General features: G+C 39.0%; 1 protein-coding gene across 1 annotated transcript; it reads left to right on the top strand.

Moving 5' to 3' along the window:
* The first annotated feature begins 6,594 nt into the window (after positions 1-6,594).
* Positions 6,595-14,346, top strand: LOC6553669. Its single transcript, XM_001980313.3, has 7 exons — positions 6,595-7,117; positions 7,872-8,086; positions 11,415-11,568; positions 11,627-11,835; positions 11,902-12,035; positions 12,155-12,410; positions 12,590-14,346. The coding sequence occupies exons 2-7, from the start codon at positions 8,041-8,043 to the stop codon at positions 12,691-12,693; spliced, it is 903 nt and encodes a 300-aa protein (XP_001980349.1). The 5' UTR covers positions 6,595-7,117; positions 7,872-8,040; the 3' UTR covers positions 12,694-14,346.
* Positions 14,347-19,193: the final 4,847 nt, after the last annotated feature.

The raw sequence follows: 19,193 nt of genomic DNA, 5'->3' as shown, positions 1-19,193 counted from the left end.
TGTGTGTGTGTGTGTGTCTGTTGGTGTGCGCTGACTGGTTGGCATTTATCACACAGCCAGGACCGGCAGCCTAAATGTATGCTTTAAATTATGCAGACACCAGCTGAGTTTGTCGCCACATGCAAGTGTGTGCGGGCATCCGTGTGGGTGTTTCTGCGAGTGTATTTGTTTGTGCGTGGCAAGTTTGGGCACTGATTGCAAGCAACTCATACAAAATTTTAATTGCCAATGTTAAAATTACGCACTGGTACAAAGAACGAGAGAGAGTCAGACTTCCGCAGAAGATGTGTGAGAAAACCCAGGGAAAATAGACTTGACTAACAAGCCGTGCACAGAGAAATATAAAGTTTCAGTTTTAAATAGTAGTTTTAAATTTGTGGTAAATTGGTAAACAAATTGGGAAAAAGTTAAGCAAACTATTTTGTTATTAAAGATTTATAGGTGTTTTTAAAAACAGCATTATAGCCCCAATGTAATTTTCACTCGGCAATATTTAATGTTTTTTATAGGAAAATGTGACTAAATATGACTAGTGTTCAATATTGAATAAAAAGTTTTTGATCAATTATTACTCAAAAGCTTAAACGCATTTTCGAGCAGTGCATATGCAATTGTGCAGTACTATCTGGGTTTCTGCTGTGTGTAAATCACACACTCACAACTTTATCGTATCATTTCATTAAATTTTATTTACAGCCTGGCAACTGTCGTTGGGTAGCTCCTCCTATTTGGTAAGTTTTTGGGCAACGACAATTGAGAATTTGTGGCAGTTTTCAGTTGCCAGAAACTTCCTGTTGAAACCCCAAATGGCTCAGCTAATCAAACAATTTTCAATTGCTATTTTCTTTACGCTTGTTGTTGGGTTCACTATCACCAGAATTCATTGCCATTTGAATTTCTTGATAGTCCAAAGACTTGATATGTTCGATTTGTTGGCTTTCGGTGGAAATATATATTCAACTGTTTTCTTTAGAGTAGAATTAAAAGAAATCACAATAGCTTTAAATACTCAAATATACTTTTTCTTTATTTAAAAAAATATTTTAATTCATATTTCGTTGTTATTCATATTATAACGCCAAGAACTTGACCGAAACTGGTAGACTCCCATGGTCATTCCAATGTCGTACTTCACAACAACAGCGACTAATGCATTATTTAAATCTAGTTAGCACTTGGCCATTTGCCGTTGATTGAAAAGGACGAAGGCAAAAGGTGAAAGGACAACACTGACCGGCAAAGAGGGGATCGCACAAATGGAAGAGCAGCACATACAAATAATAATAATAAAAGGCAGCCGCAGGCCAACAGTCCTTGGGACATCATTGACGGAGTATTGAATACATTTCATTGCATTCGGAATACGGGATGGTAAGGAGACAGGAGAATCAAGAACGGAGAAAGGATAATGGAGCAGGAGTGAGCCAGCAGAATGGTAAATGGCGAGAGTGTATCCTTCTGCGGTAGGCATCGAAGTGACGAAACTGCAAAATATTTCAGTCACGTTTTAAATGTAAAAATCTCAATCACGTGCTCGAAATGCGCGCATTCACAATATGCACAAGCAACGAGTACAACCAACAAATAAAAGAAGAAGCCGACTGCCGCACTGAAAAAAAATCTAAACCTTAAATTAAAAGATTTTTTTGATTTGTTTCACATAACAGAAAATAAGTTATATTCCTTTTACCATTTAATAGTTTTGAACATAAGATGTATGCCTACGTTAAGTGATAGGTTTTTCTCTCTATGTCGTCGGGCGAAACATGAAAATCCCGGGCTCTTGGCCAACTGCAAATCGAAAGGAAGCCGTAGCTCGAAATGCGCCAAAAGCCCTTAACAGGTACTTGTTGTATCGATGATTTAATGTCGCCATTGGCGGGATTGCAGGCCAGCTGAGATGGGCTTCGGCGGTTGGATCTAATGATGTTATTGTTGCTGCTGCACCTGCATCATTTGTGGCCGCTCAAATTGCATAATGTATGCAAAAAGCTTAACTAACTGTGCGCATCGCTGATTGAAATATTGAAATCAAGTGGCATTTACAGTTGCCCAAGCACAAGCAGCGAATCCAATACGTAGTACGTATACGTATGTAATATGTGGACACGGATGTGTTTACCTGCGGACAGCACACAATTCGCAGCAATTTCCGTTTCCTTTTCACGCCGCTCGTATGATTTTCACACCGCTCTCGCTTGATTGATTGAAACATTCGCTGATCAACACCAGATGGAAATGCCCTTTCTGGTAAACATAGTTAACATTTCCTTGTTCAGTTTTCATGTAAAATAACATTTTTATTTTAAACCTAAATATACAAGTACATTTAAATGAAATTTAATATGTATATTTATATTTTAAAGGGTATTTATGATTTTTTTATTAGGTGACTTGAATTTTCAAGCTTCTTGACATGTTGTTAAAACTTTTTTTTGCTGCTAGTTGTTGGCTATTTAACCCATAATTTTTTTTAAATACAAAAAAGCGCCCTTGGTAATTTTTTCGAAGGGGGAGAGGGCACTGTGATATAACGCTCGTTTAATTGGAGGCCATTGATACTCCAAAAGAGCTCTTGGGAATATTTAACTTAATTCGCCAATGATTGATTGTTATACGAATGTTTGTGAATCTCATGGTAATAACGATTTATTATTTGCAATTAATAAAAAACTACTTCCTAGTCTTTAAATATATGTAAAAATATACAATATTTAATGTAAAGTGAAGAGAGGTCCATTAAAAGAATGTAGTTTCGATTAGATCTGCATACTTATGAAGCAATAAAAAAATAAAATGAATGGAAATGTCGGTTGCTGTTTGTTGTGTAAACCAAACAATACATTCTGATAATGCAAAGTACATGTGAAATATTTAGATTTTTTGCCACTTATTGCCACGAAACTGAAATGAATTGATACTATCAAAACAAAAATATATTACGTTAAGTGGAACTTTTTTTTGAGAAGGTAGAGCACAAATTTCATTGTGTTTTATGCAATTAAGTGCTAGGCTTCAGGTTCAATCACCTTGTTTATAAACTGACGAATTGAGAGGTTTTCAGTTGCGGTTCTCCACTCAATAAATTTTCATTGGCAGCAACTAATATCCAGGGGTCGTGTCAAAAAGCATTTTGTTGGGGGACATGGCTAACAAGCAAATGGCGAACGCTAATTTTAGCCATGGTCCGGCATCAGCACTTTCGAATTTGGTTTAGCGAAATCCAATTGTTTGCATTTATGGCGGCCCGGCTGAAATGAACATGCAAATGACCGTTTTATTACGGACATTTTATTATTGTCCCAAAAAGTTCCATTAAAAACATCAGTTCGCTTTCGGTATTCGAATGTGCGTAAGTCCCGTTGCGGCTTTGTGCCCAGGCATTTAAAAAGCCAAAATATATATATTTTGCGAACATGACAGCGGCAACAAAAAATCAATTTGTAAATGTTTTTAGAGTGCAGGCTGGACGGAAATGGGGGAAACTTTGACATTCCGCACAACTTTGGCAGCTGCCGTTGTTGCCGTGGCAATTGCTGTTGCATATTTTCCGATATGGCCGGAAAATGAAACGAAACACGATGCAATGCAATGCGTTTCGACGCACGGAAAAGCTGCCAAGTGACCCCATTGGCAGCTGCAATGCCCGTTTTGTAATTAGCGCTCGATTCGACGACTCCGAGGGGAGTTTCCTGACCTCAATTACTTTGTCACCATTTCAATTTGCAATTTCAGCTATTAACTAGTTACACTCGATGCAATTAAACTTGCACTTTTCCAGGTGCCTTGCAGCCAGAAGAAAAGCGAACCCTTTCCCGAACCGCTGACGGCGGTTTCCCCATCCACAAAATGCTGTTTCCTAGTGAAAGTTCCACATACATACATATACAAATACAAATACATATACATATATATGGCGTAAACAGCCAGCGAATCGCACAGATACGAATACAAAACTCTTCACCGTCCAGCTGCATGTGCGTTCCATTGGAATAATTTGAAATTGGAAAAAAGAGATTCTCCTCTTTTTACCATCTTCTCGTCGAGTTAATTGCAAATTGGATGAAATTGTAATTTTACACTTCATTTGATTCAATTCATGGCTGATTGACAATTTAGTTTTTCATTAAGGTAACTGTATAAAAATTCATAACAACACTGTCACATAGAATGTTTGCTTTAGTAATCATGCAATTTTTAAGGCAAACATTTTTACAACTTTTTAAATAAAAAAAAAAAATCTATGAAAAGTAATATTTTATACAATTTTTCAACATATTATTAATATCAAAATATTGATAATATCAGGCCATTCGAGGTAATTTCGCTCACTACACTGTACCGCAGTCAGCGAGAAGCTTTCCTAGGATGAACCAAGAAATTGCGGCCAAAAATGACGGCTCCTTGATTGCAGGCATCTTGCAGCAGTTGAGGAGGAAAGTGTGTCAATGTGATGGAATCCTGGGGAAGAAAAGTGGTCCACAATTTATAGGTCGTTCCGGTGGAGGACAGCTATTTAGGAAAAGGCAATGCTGCAAAAGCTAGGCCTCGACATGCAAATATTTACCAGTTTTTGTTACATTAAATGTTTCCAACACATGTCAAACATTTGGTTACGCCCATAAAAGATTGGCATTGACAAATAAATTCAATTATTAGATCTAATGAGTATTATTTTGTGATCGCAACTGAAATATACAAAAAATTAACTGGTTATATAGAATATATATCGTAGACTTAGAAACTTGTGCTATGACCAATTTAAAGGAGTCGCACAAACAATTTATTCCACAGCTCTAGGGTTGGTATATTCAGCCAACAACCTTTGCATAGGAATATGCAAGTAGTAGATAAAAGTCTGCAGTTTTTGCGAGCTTTTCGGAATAATTCTAGCTTGCTCCCTGCATATTTGAGCATATCTTATTAATTATTGAGGCCCTTTGGGGTGGACAAGTTTTCTAGGCGAGTGTAACGCATACGTAGTGTGGTAACACGTTATAAACAAAAGTCATAAAGCAAACTTAAAGTTATGAATTTTTAAAATTTCTGATTTATTTGCAGGGAAACTTTTTTATCCCACCGCCCTGCAGACGGATCTCCATCCTGACGCGTGTGTGTGTTTGTAAGTGGCGCAGCTTCTGCATTTTTTGGCAAGTTTTTGTGCATACCTTTTTCTATTCGTTTTTTCCTTCGGCTGCTTGGCACAAAGTTTGAGTTGTCACGTGACTTGCGAGCGGAGATGAGCGAAATTCGCATAAAATAAATAGCTGGCAGATGAAGGCAGGTGGCTTGCGAGTAAACCGGATCCGGAAACGCCATTTACAGCAAAAGAAAGTGTCGCATATGCTCAGGCGCACGTTGCTTTTGTTTTAATATTCATATTCAGGCATCAGAAATTATTCGTTAGAATTAAGTTACAGGACGAAAAGAAGGTGGGAAGGTGGGCCAACAAGCTAGGAAGCGAGCTTAAAAGGGACAGCGAGCAAAATGCTTTGAATTTAAAATCTGCAATTTTCTGTTGATTGCCGCACCCAGCAGACTGCAGTTTTATAGTAACATACAGCAGCAACAATAGCAACAACCTCAAAGTGTTGGCGGTTGGCAAAGGGAAAAGAAGCAGCAGCAGTAGCACCAGCAGCAGCAGTAGAAGCAGCAGCAGAAGCAGCAGCAGCAGCAAAAGCAGCAGCACAGCAGCAACATCATCACAACTTTTGCGTAAAATTCCAGTCATGTGTCCCTAACAAATCCCTGCATTATTCATGAAATGATAAGATGACTTTGTGCTGCCGTCGTCGTCATTCGCTCTAGAATACCGCCCACACCACCCACGTACAACCACCCCCTCGCTGGTGGAACTGCCCCCATGCACGTAATATTTTTACATGCAGCTGCAACACGGACTTTGCTTTCGGTCTGCTCCGTTTGTTGTCTGCATTTAACTACCAGGGATATCCGTTAACTATAAAACACGCACTATCAAAAGCAACAAAAAAAAAAAAATTAAGGGATTTTAAAGCAAACTGTTTGAGGTGCCAGCAGTATTAATAGGCCCGTATGAGTATCATAATCAGCGGCTAAAATTCACTGCATAAGGATTTTCGAAATACCAGGGATCAAAAAACGATTACAACTTTTTTAACTGCAACATAATGAATTTTTTCGAGATTGAGTCAATGGTTTTTATCTAGTCTACAATATACAAATATATAGATAATATAATTTTAAAATATCAAGTATTTAAAAACTTATCGTTTCATATAGGAACAGTAAGTCCTTTATATAACATAACTAATAGCTGCTTTGTTAGAGCATGTTAAAAGTAACATTTATGCTGTTGAGGATAACATCCTTCGTGCAGAAAGCCAACAGACACGGCGACAAAGATACAAAATCTCACCGCCTCTCTTAGATTCGCTCTTTGGCTCGACTCTCGCGGCCCCATGGGTCCCATTACAGGCTCAGCTGTCGTGTAACCGAGCATCGGGATGCTGCCGAGGTCCTTTCAGATGCTGAGCGCACCGTTTTACACGACAGCCGGTCACGAAGTCCTTCAGAGGCGGCAACGCCGACTGCGCAGCCGACTGCAGTGGCATCCGTGAAGTTGAACTCACGAATCCGAGTCGCAGCTTCAGTCAGCTCGTAAGCCTGAAGCCGCGCGGAGATACTTTCCACAGGAGCCCTCTATCGCCGACCGTATCGAGTTCAATAAAAAAAACAAAAACCTCACAAACACAGGGAGATTATTAACTCAAATCAAATAAAGAATATCGTAATTCGTTAGTGCGCCACGTAACTTAATAACTGTAAGCCAAAATATAGCCATACTTCAACACTCCTGCCGAAAGGTCAATTAACCCAAGCGTGCAGTAAATATTAACCCAAAAGTCTAAGCGAAACCAAGCTGCCAAGTGAAAAGAAAAGGGCAGAAGTTCCGAAAGTACTCTTGAACCTTGCTTAACAAAAACGAAACAAGTTTAAATTGCACTGGACTGGCAACTTCCGTTTCCGTTGAGTGCTTCAATTTCAGTTTAAAGTTAACTCCGACTAAACCTAAATTGACAAGAACAACCGAGCCAAAAATAAAGTGGACGTAAACCAAGAAACCTAAAGAAAAAAGGTACTGGAGCGAGGCGTCACAGGCGAAAGGGGCGTGGTCGTGGCAGGTGGATGGCTTATTCAAATATTAAACACATGGATTCGTTTGAATTTGGCATTTAAATTATTTAAGTTGACAAACGCACACACACTCGTACACGAGAAGTATAACAAAACAGGATGCCAGGGCGTCTGCCACGCCCACACGTCCTTGTTTTCTGTGTTTTTTCCTGCTTTCCCTTTTAAACCAGTTCGTACACAGAGAACTAAAGTGCTCATGAGATACGTTGATGACAAGATACCAGCTTGACTTACTAAGATATTAAAATAACAAATTTCGATAGCACACACGTTTCCTGACCTTTTGCTATGAGACTAATAAAAAACTTGTTTCTATTTTAGTTTACGTTCTGTATTTTGTTTTTATAAATCCAGAAATCAATATTTGCATTATAAATATAAAATGTGTACTTGTCAAATACTAGTTACAGGACAATTTATATTTTCTCCGTGTATATCCTGTCTCCAGCTCCTTGGACTTCGTTACTTTTTCCGAAATGTTCCAACGTTTGTTATTTATTTATAACGACACTGACAGAGCGTATCCTTTGAACTTTTCTGCATGAGTTTGTCGCTGAGTTTATTTATTTATATTCTCTTGTGCCGTTTCTCCATCTCGATGTGGGTTTCGAGTCCTCCTTTTGACGTCTCCTTTTGACACAGTGTTCAATTAATTGAGCTACTCGTTTGACCTCCACTTGCTTGTTCGATTCTAGTTTTTTGGGGCGTTCTTTCCGACTCCCAACACTCGATACAAAGGGATACTTGGAGATAGGACGGGTATAAGCTGCATAAATCAACGCCACTGCAAAGGCCAATAGCAACAATAACTGGAAGCAATTAATTTTATTCAAACAAGAGCAACAATAAGGACGACGACAAAAAATGGATTACGGCTGGCTGATGTTCCTGTTCATCGCACTTTTAATTGGTAAGTTTTTGTGGCCCTCCGCCGCCAGAAACGGGGAAATTATTATTTTATTTTTTTATGGTTTTCGGGTATTGTGCCGTATGTGTTTGGTTAATGAAGCGCTGGCGGGGACTCAGAGGCAACGGTGCGTATGTGTAATGTGACCTGGAGCTATTGCCCTTGTCGTTTATTGTGAATCAGTTTGTTATTATTTTAATTGTTATTGGTGTTTACCGAGAACACCGACCTCAAATCAATATTGGCAAAGTTTTTGCCTCCGGCTGTTTTAATGACTTTTGCCATAATTTCAACGGTTGCCGCACTTTCAGTGGCTGCTGCACTGCCCCCTTATCACTCCCGACCCTTTTGGCATTCGGTAATTTCTGCTGGCTCAACTTTTGCTGAAGCAGCAGCAGCAGCAGCAGTAGCAGCACATCTTGAGTGCAGTTTAAACTTAAATTGTATTTTTGAAATGCTCGCAATTAGGCAAACTGCCAAAGGCAGCCGCCCGCCGCATTTTCCCGCTTTTCCACGACTTGTTATTCCCTCCTGCACTCGAATTGCCAATGGCAATGGGGCAATTAATTTGGAGCGCATTAAATGAGCTGGCTCACTCTGCTTTTCACTCTGCTCGCCGCGAACTAGAAATTGTATTCCATCATGTGTGCGAGAGCACTGCAAAAGTTCAACTGCGAAGGCAGGTTTTCACTTTTTCTTTTTAACCTACTAAATTGCAATTGGTTAGAGTTCTGGCATGCTTGATAAGAACAAATTAATGTTTAGAATTGGGTAGTATCAGAAAGAAGATTCTAAACCTCTCAAATAAAGGATTATGATATTATGATATGCTCATAAAGATTTTAGGTTCAATATAATCCTATCAACATTTTCCAATTTACTCCTTTTTTAATTTTCAATTTATTACCTTTCAAATCTATTGATATTTTAAATGTAGTATGGGAGCTTCTGACCTACTGGCAGAGTCTGTGGATAGATTAAGTGCATATTCCCTGAGAATTTTTTGCACTGGGTCTGGTCCATTTTCCACACTCACCTCGGAAAACTTTCATGCAGGAAATTCATGCTATCCAGGACACGCACACAAAGGCTTTGACCACAAAGAGAGCTGGAGAAAGGATTTGCTGGAAAAGTTCTGCTGTGGAGTTGTAGCTTTTCAATTTCTGTGGATGCTTCTATATTAAGAGTGTTTGCCGGCAACAACAATTTGGCCAGCCTAATGGAATTAAATATTTTCCATTGTGTGACGTCCAATTTACGATGTCGCCTTGGGTAACCGCAAAGCAACTACAACAAATATCAAATGGCTTAGACCTATTTATTTACTTTGAAAATCTGTTGGACTCTTCAGTCATATGGCACCCAATTAATTTGCGGATATGCAACTAGAAATTATAAAAAAAAACACTTTGGCTGTTTGCTAAACTCTTATAGATTCTTTTTCTCCACTTTGTGGGTTATATTGCGCAAGCATATCAAATGAATATATAATTGTGCTGACCACAAAAGACCATCAACCTATAAAGACATTTGTACACAGTGGAGTTCAAGATTATGATATCATACAGCTCTTCAGTAGATCAGCTTACTGTCAGCTTTTCTGTTATATTCTCACGGTAATCAACAAAAAAATGGAATTAACTAATAATTAATTATTTGTTATAAAAGAAGTAATGCGATTTTCTTGCCTACGTTTACCATACTCTCTTATGTGACGCTGTTGCATATGTATTATTAAAAAGAAAACCTTCTCCACTAAACCACATATAACTATGCTAAAAAAACCTGCCAGCGCAAAAATGTTTGTATAAATGTCTCAACTCGTCTCAAAATGAATTTATCACCAAACTTATGCGGCGATGGTCATGCCCCAAAAATGCATGTGTACATTTGGGAAAATGTGTGTGCGGATTTCAGTGGGTTAGCTTTGGGTTAAACGTATGAGTACGTAAGTGTGTGAGTGCCTTTTCTCGAATGAAATGTGCAGGTTAATTAACATCAAACTTTTCGTGTGCTGAGGTGTAAATATATGTATGTTGGTATCTCTGCCCCAGAAATAAACCCTTTCCTTTCTTTGGATTTTAGTGGAGACACAGCTTAACCCATACAGTGGAAATGGAATTGTTTTGCCTCAGGATGGCTTAAAGTTTTTACTAGTTTCCGTTGATTTAAAAGCGTAATGAATTCTTACAATTGCCGCATTTAATCACACCTATCTCAAATAAATTTAAATAAAGCGAAATTGTTTGTATATTAATTTGCATATGTGCAGAATACCAAAAGCTTTAGTGGTTAGAGCACAAGCTTTATCTATTTAAATCGTAAATAATGCATTAGTAAAATTTAACTACTTAAATGTAAGGGTGACAGGAAAAAATAAAAATTGTGTTAAATGTAAATAGTCCAAGGTTTTTTCACAATTTAAGTTTCATACTTTAGCACCTATTTTCCCTTATAAAACTGATTTTTAATTACAAATCCATAACAAATCTATAATATAAGCTAATGTCTAAATAAGTGATTTACAACTGCTGAATATCTGTCATGTCCTGCTGCCAAATTCCTTTTACTTTGCAGTCCTTTATTTACTTTGCTCGAGGCAAAAGTCGTGTCATTTGACATTTGGTTTGTCCACATTTCTTATCAGTTTCTGGAGCAGACTCCCACTGTTTGTTTATTGGGTTGGTGATCAGCCATGCCAGAATCTACCTACTGGATGGAGCTCAATATGGCAGATACATATACCCCACATCCATTGCTTTTTTTCTTGCCCTCACGTATGTAGGTAGCCCTCTGCCTAACTAACTGTTTTGCATATTCATTTCAAGAAATTTGAAATTTATTCGATGTCTCGTGTGCCAGAACTTGGACACACAGCACCAGCCGTCCCCTCTTTTTCCCTTTTCCATTTATCCAGGTCAGTCACCTGGGCAAATTAAAAATTACGCATACTATACCTACCGCAGAACATGTCCCCGGTTTTTGGTCACAAAAATTCTGCCATTGTCCTGTGGGCTTTGCTATCCGACATTTCGAGGATGGCAGATTCCCATGAACTCATCCCATATATAAAGCATATGTGCCACGCCCTACGGTTCGATTACAGGAAATAGCCATAGGGACCTGTTTTCTAACAATATTTCACTGTTTGTGTGCTGCTGCTGGCATTTTCAGTTTGCTACACGTAAATTGGATATTTTTGATAACGAGTTCGTGGGGGAAAGAAATATCTCTCAATGGTCTAATGTTTTAAAGGGGAATACAAATGTATTTCTATCTAAATGAAATAGAAATGAATAGGATTTAAAAAATTTGTTTTAATGCGTTCTAGACTGCCCAATCACATGTGCTCTGTTTGTGACGGATATCAGTGTGCCAGAGATCGTAGATTTTCGGGACAATGTGACCCTATCTTGCAGCTACAATATGCGAGGTCACACGCTAAACTCGGTCAAATGGTATAAAGATCACGATGAGTTCTTCAGGTAACCACTTCATTTCATACTGAAAGATAAGTTCTCAACGGCTCAATGTCCTGTTTAGATATTCCCCTTTGACGAGTCCGATTTACATGACTTTCGAAGTGCCTGGTCTGCAAGTGCTGGAAGGAAAGTACGTGTGCAACGAATCGAGCTGCCGACTGGATTTGAGTTTACAAGGTGCCAAATCAACCGGACTCTATAAGTGTGAAGTTAGTGGCGATGCGCCCCACTTTAAGCTCGCGGATAAGGCGGACAACATGACTGTTGCAGGTGAGCTTTCCATTATGGTAATATGATCTATTTCAGTAAATAATGTTTTGTTTTTAAATATTTTAGCACTGCCTCAGAACGATCCGCTAATCGAAAGCTTCAACTCGATGTATCGCATGGAGGAATACCTCAAAGCCACTTGCATATCGGATTTTTCCAGCCTGCCCACACGACTCACCTGGTACATAAATGGCGAGCAGGTTTGTTCCATTCGCTAAACTAGAATACAAGTTATATACTTAAAACTACAAGTTTAAAGTTGAGCTTAACCTTTTAACTTTTGTATTTAACTTATTTGTTTATTTGTACTCCTTTTCAGCCTTTGTTAGGTGAACTGTATCCCACAACGGACACAAGCTTAGCAGCCCACGATTATGTACTGAGGCGACAGCGGCTTCAGGTGCAATTCTTTTTGCAGGGGCAGCGCTTTTTCCAGGCCGGGAAAATCCTAGAGCTCAAATGCGTGGCGGAAATTGAAAATTATCCGGAGTTGAGGCGCGAGAAGACTCTCAGTGCGTCCCTATCGCAGTACGACAATTTCAACAATCAAATGCCGCTGCGGCATGCGAATGCAAGTGAGTTGGTCTTGATTATCCTTTAACACTTATAATGTGAGGAATGCAGTGTATATAAATCGCTTTAAATAGATACTCATGAATGAGTGCAGTTTCGACTTAAAATTATATTGAACTTATGCCATAATATTTCTTTTGGTTGGTTTTCCTATGTCTTCTCTTCGTTTCTTTAATTAAAGACTCTGGCTCGGCACAAAGGAGCATCCTGTGTGGCAGGACGTCACTAATTTCCGCATTCCTGGCGGCAATTCTACTAATTCACTGTTTGCGACGCCCTTCATGAACACTCTCATCTATAAGAGAATCAGAATCGGCGGAAGAACTTAAGTCTCCGGACCCCGATTGGAAATCGCCTCGTATGGCAACTTTGTCAACTATATCATCACGTTAGTTAGTCAGTCAGTTAGTCACCTAGTTAGTTAGTTAGGGTAACATACAAAGGTAAGACCGCGAATTAGTAAATAGGAAAAGCTTTTGGGTCGGTAAATGTAAATAAAATTGAGGAAGTGAAACGTTAAAGGTTATGAATGCTCAAGGAAAAATAATTAACATAGAAATGTTTTAAATTAATAAATAAGTAAATTCTTTAAATTATGTCGTATGAACAAAGTTCGAATTAAATATTACACGAAAATGAAAGTAGATACCTACTTGTTTTTAATAAGTATGGTAATACTCAATTTTTATTATGATATTTTGTATTTTATTTTTTATTCATGTTTAATACACAAATCGATGATTTTTTTTAAAGTTTACGGAGATCATTTAAATTTTCCCCTTGTTATTTTGCGTAAGAACATTGTATTCATTTTGTAATTCGTCATGTTAAAAGTGCGTTTTGTGTGGAAAACCATATTTCTTTTCAATGAAAGTCATGTTATCCATGTAAATGAATATAATCGTCGGTTGGGTCATGAGCGACTGAATAAAACAAAACTGAAAATTAACGCAAACAAAAACTGCCAGAAAAAATTGATTTACCTGCCTGACACTGATACTAGCAAAAATAAGTCACTCTCCAGCAAACCAATCGAATTTCCAATATTTGTATATAAGCGTAATTTTTGCCGATTGTTGTTTGGCAATTGATTTCCATACGTAGTGCACATGAAACATTTTTCGAGCAAATATATCCCTGCACACCCCACGGCAAGTGCATTGGGTAAATTATTAAAAAACACATATGAAACACCATAAAAAATAAGTGAACACATAAAAACAAAGATAATGGAATAAAATGCGATTTTATCGGTGAGAAACGAGAATGCAGATGCTGTAAAATTCATTATAATTAAGTCTAGCGTAAATACGTTGTAAATACAATTTTAAACATTAAAAACAGAGGATAAACAACTATAAATCATGTCACTAAGCCACACTCAGCCATATACGTATGTATATAAAGCTTTTCGCTATATATCTCAGCATGTATTTACTAAGGCAGACTCACAAAATGACATACAAAAAGAGCAGAGACACATTGATAATAATTTTAAACAAAAACGCAATACACATTTCATTAAGCTGAGCAACTACAAATAGACACTATTCCTTATCCGCTGGGTCAAAGCCCTCTAAAAATGATCTGGCAACAGACGGCCAACTAAAAAATATATAAGACATATTGTATCATGGTATGGTAAAATGAATTGAAGCATGGAGGTATCTGACATCACATTTTGTTCATAAATATGTCCACTTAAAGTAAAACTCAGAGTGTGTGATGGAAAAACATACTAACTATAAAAAATAAATGTATAAATTAATTTACTTACTCAATCGCACATCTTTCGGTTGTAAAGAGTAAAAATCACACACGATAAAATAAAAATAAACGAGAGCAAATAATGATAATGTATATAAAAGCATTTACTTTAGTTTTTCATTTCGGCGACTGGCCATTAAATTGTGTAAAATATTTCCAAAGGCAAGCTGCAATCCATTTATTTTTTTGTTTCCTTGCTGTTCATGAAAAATTCAAATAAATAAGATAAATAAATAATTCAATTTATGGATTTCAATGCGTTCATTCAGAGTTCGAACCGCTAATCTGTATTATAACAGACAGGTTGGTGCTGGAGTTCACTATGCCAGTTTTAATTAAAAGCTATGGATTGGGGTAAGATATAGGCTTCGCAGATAAACAATAATTTAAAGGCTGAAGTTTTTAGAATAGGTTTAAAGAACATCTGCGATATTAAAACACCATTTGGGCCTTCAAAGCATGTTAAATTGATTTTAAACGGCTTTCTTGGCAATCTAACGTTCTTAAAAGACTTCAAAAGGGTATCAGGGTCACTGGATGATTTCAAAGAAATTATTATAAAATATCCCTGACAATTTCGGGCTGTTGGCCATGACGAAATGTACTCGTTTAATTTGAAATAATAACTTGTTTAACTTCGCAAATTTGCACAATTAATTATGCTAATGAGGCGCAGCCCAAAAAGGCTACGGGTGAGGCTCCTGAGAACCGAAAGTCGAAAGGCGAGCGAGGGCTTAAACAATAAAAAGGGTTAAATAATTAATTTCAATGCTGCTGCAATTAGTTGCCACTAAATGTTGCATGAGTTCTGTCTGAAAGATAGTCCTTGGAACACACACACCCACACACAGCAAACGAAGTGCCAAGACGAAAAGTGCCGAAAAAGAGGAAAATGCGAAACATAAGAGTGAGAGCTGTACAAGAAGCGAAAAGGACAAAGGACAAGGGCCAGGACCTCTTAATGAGTCCGGGCCTGAGCCTGGGAGCTAATCAAATTAGCCGGCCCATGGACTTTTGATCAAAAATGCCAAAACTTTTTACATTTACGCTTCATTTTGCGCGACCAGCGGCCACATGGCGTATGCGTAATTTATGTGTTTTTAATTAGCCCGCCGGGTCCATCTGTCTGCTACGAAAACATGCATGACTTATGACGCATTGCTGTCATATTCACGATCCGGGAAGTATACTTAATTGAAATTAATTTTGAATTATCCTCGCCCTACCATTTTTTTTTTTGATTTGACGACAGTCAGTCGGCGCGGAATTTCAACCATTTTCAATTACAAACGGAACGAGACGCTTGCTTATCAAGTAGAAGGTCTTGAGCTGCGTCTAAGTTACCGAAAATAAAGTGAAGTGAATTTTTCGCGCTTTGGCATTTGCCAAAGTTTTTACTCCAGCCTTGAGTGTCCTTTCTGAGCTTTTTTCCCCCATCGCTCTTTGTTGCAATCGTCGCCTGTTTGCGTTTCATTAAAATCCATTAAAATGCTGCAAATCAAATTAAAAGTTTCAACTTCGGTCTGGCAGTTGGCATCGTTGTCAGACCATCATCATCAGCCGTTTACAGATCTTCCTCTTCATTTGCATGCGCTACATTTTTAACTGACAATTGCAAATCCTTCGTCCTTGTTGCTCTGCAGAAATTACTTTTTAATTTCTTCGCTAATTCGCTGAATTTGTGTCCGACCCAAGGGCGGAAAGGCAGTGAAGTCCGTCGTCCATTGTTTATTAATTACATGTGGCATGCGGCTGGTGTCGTCGATGAAAGCCATCAATAAACAAATATCGAAACGAATCTGTTATGACCCGTTGACCTATTGAGCACTACGTGACCCACAATGGCTCATTTGTATTTTGTATGTGGCCCGAATGGCAACCTCATCGTCCGCCTGCCACGCATACCAAGCAGTTGTTGATGTTGACACAAACGCTGTCAGCTCCGAGTTGCTTATTCCCAAATTGATATGCAAACAGCACAGGCTGGCTGAAAAGCTCAAATGGCTGAAGCGGCTGAAAGGTCGACTGGGCCCAGAACGCGGGGGCAAGGTCGGAAGTTGGCCTCCTAGCCACCTAAATGCTCTTGTCAGTGCAGAGATTTCAATTTTGATTCAGGTCTCGCCCTGTATGGGATAATCAAAATTGGTAAATATTATAAGCAAAATGGCAGACTTAGCGAATGGCTAATATCGGAATCCAACTTACTTACTTTTTTACTTTGTGACTGGAAGTATTTTTGAAAAAAAAAAACTATCTCTAGATCCAGATCCAGATCTAGAATCCATTAAAATAATACTTGTAACTCATTATTAAAATATACGAAATTATTTGTTTTAATAAGAACTCATTTGGGCTCAAGTAATTTTTGTTCAGTCTACGCGCAATGTAGGTATAAAAAACAAATGGGCTAATCAAGCATGCAATCAAGCCAGGCTTTTCATGGAATTCAAGGACATAATGTTCCACCCCCTAAGAGCAGGCAACAGAAAATGGCTTGTAAAACGGCCTGTAAGACAACAATTGAAAAGAATTACCTCCTAAACCGAGTACAAGGCACACACGCACTCCGATTGCAGAAAGCACATACAAATGTATGCAAAATGCTTTTTTGGCAAAGAGGCCAGCACACGACTACTTAAGGCTCTAACCTCGAATTGGGAGAGAGTTTTGAAAGGGAAGTGCTGGAATTTTGGAAAAGGGAACGCCGGCGGCAAAACGTAAACTCTTCAATAATTGAACGTGTAGTCATGAGGAAGCGATAAAATCGAATTGCTTCCTTAATGTGTGAAATTGATACAGGAAACAATTTTCCACATTGTTATGGCTCGCACATGGTGTAAACGAAAAGGCAAAGGCATTGGCATTGGCATTGCCACTTTCACATCGTAGTATCTTCATCGGCGACATAGGCCAGCCATCAGTTGGAGTCGCTTAGTCGATATTACTCTACATCTGCACTTAGAAAGTAATTCCCCTTTGATCTGGGAAAATTGTAGGTAATCTCAATAATTGGAAAAACAGCTGCAAGGTTAGTATATGTTAAAACCACAAAATATTTTGGGCATACTTGACTATTGTGTACATGATGTTCAATTAAAATAATTAAATTTCGGAGAGTATTCATTTGTACATTTTTCTTTTCAATCAATCGACTAAATCATTGTTTAGTAATATTACTTATAATCGTCTTAAATTTCTCGTAATTATACAAATATTTTTAAAGGCTTAGACTGCTTGGTATTTTGTCAAGTGCACCGCGCGAGTTCGATCCAAGTGATTCTGGCCACATAAGAGAAGAGCTCAACTGCCTCAAAGCCGGGCTAAATATTATATTTCAAGGACCTAGTCTATTGTACATCACCCTTCGCTGGTGGTTCCTATCCTCTTCATTCCCCTCCCGTTGCCGTCCACGGTCCATCAGTGCTTGCAAATATGCTTTTGAATTGGTTTACGGCCATTGGAGCGCGCACATTAGAGGAGCAGGAGAGCCAGGACCCAGGGATCTGGGAGCCGGGATTCGTTTCATATACCTCCCCGATTGTATGACCAGCAACGCCGCTCCTTGATGCTCCGCCGTTCTCGGCGAGCTTTTGCTAATGGCGTGGCTAACACGATTTGCGGCTGGAACAGCCACTGAAAATCAGCACGGAAAAATAATCTTTTTTATCAAGAGCCTATGTCAGTTGGAAAATGTCATATAGCACTATCACTTTCTAATGTTCCATGTATATAACTTTTCAAAACTGCTGTCTTTTAATTGATTTGTATATATATGCTTGTGGGAAAGTTTTCTTGACCATGAAACTATTTCCCTAAGTGTAGACAAAGACCGTGATTTTCAATTGCGATGGATGGCGAGTGCGGGGAAGAATCCTCCCAGCTTCTTGTGGTGCGGCGCCAGCCGATGGAAATGATGAGCCAAATGCAATGCCTGATCAAACATTCCGATTGGTTGGATGCCACGCAATGTCCTGGACATCCTAGCCTAAAACCAAAAGGTTCAGCTCAGTTCAGTTCAGGAGCCGCTGTCTCTAATACGCGTCAATTGCGAGCGGCGTGCAAGCCGAGAATATTAACAGCGCGTACAACGACGGCAACAGCGGCAGTAACAACAACCTGGCTAAAAACATTGTTAACTCGCTGAGAGCCGTGTGCCGTTTACATAGCTCGCTGCACTGCGAAGGGTCCTGTGAATTCCCACGGAGAGACGGAGAGTAAGGACGCAGGTCGCAGGACTCAGGATGGGGGGCCAAGGATGGCAAGACGACGCGCCGTTGCGCGACAATTTTCCGCTTGAATTACGCTCCCGGTTCATGCTTCGTTTGTACAACCGGCGAGCGGGTGGGAAATGGGGGGTGCTGGAGAGTGGGCGATGGGTGACAGGTGAAAATCGCGAAAGAGCGGGCGGATGTCAGGGAAAAAATAAATAAGCGGTAGCAAATTTCCATTTTGCCAGGCCAAAGCGAAAGCCACTCCTCAGGGAGGATGTACTGGATCACGCACCATACGCTTAGCTAAAAAACCAGCTGAAACCTTTAGTGTTTTGGCCAAATCAAAAATGAACTTTGGCATTTCATTACAAAATTGACAATGTCTAAGGAACAGTAAACCAAATATACACTTTTCAATATAAGATACCAATGTGTCTCTCAATAAAGTGCCACATTTGTTTATAAATATGTTTGAATGACATGCTAATTTTTCTAAAATTTATATAAATCATACATAAATACTCTCAATAGGGATTTTTCATTCAATGTAGTGAGCAGGTGCGACAGGATTCGCGACAATCGACGGTTGCTTCTTTGAATCCTGCTGCCTGGACCTCCAGGACCTCCTGTCCCTCCTCCTATTACACAGGTCCCTCCGTTTCCCCTGCCGCTCACCTCCTGCTTTACACTAATTCTCCCCAGAGATAAGCCCTATGCAAATAATGAAAAACTATAAAAACTCATGTGCGGCCAAGCGCAGTGAAAGGCGAGAGGCAAAAGGCGTGGTGGGGTGGTCACAGGAATCTG

Source organism: Drosophila erecta, unplaced genomic scaffold (assembly GCF_003286155.1).
Source record: "Drosophila erecta strain 14021-0224.00,06,07 unplaced genomic scaffold, DereRS2 tig00000000-arrow-pilon, whole genome shotgun sequence".
In the NCBI taxonomy this organism is placed as follows: domain Eukaryota; kingdom Metazoa; phylum Arthropoda; class Insecta; order Diptera; family Drosophilidae; genus Drosophila; species Drosophila erecta.
This window is presented reverse-complemented; position numbering and strand designations above follow the sequence as displayed.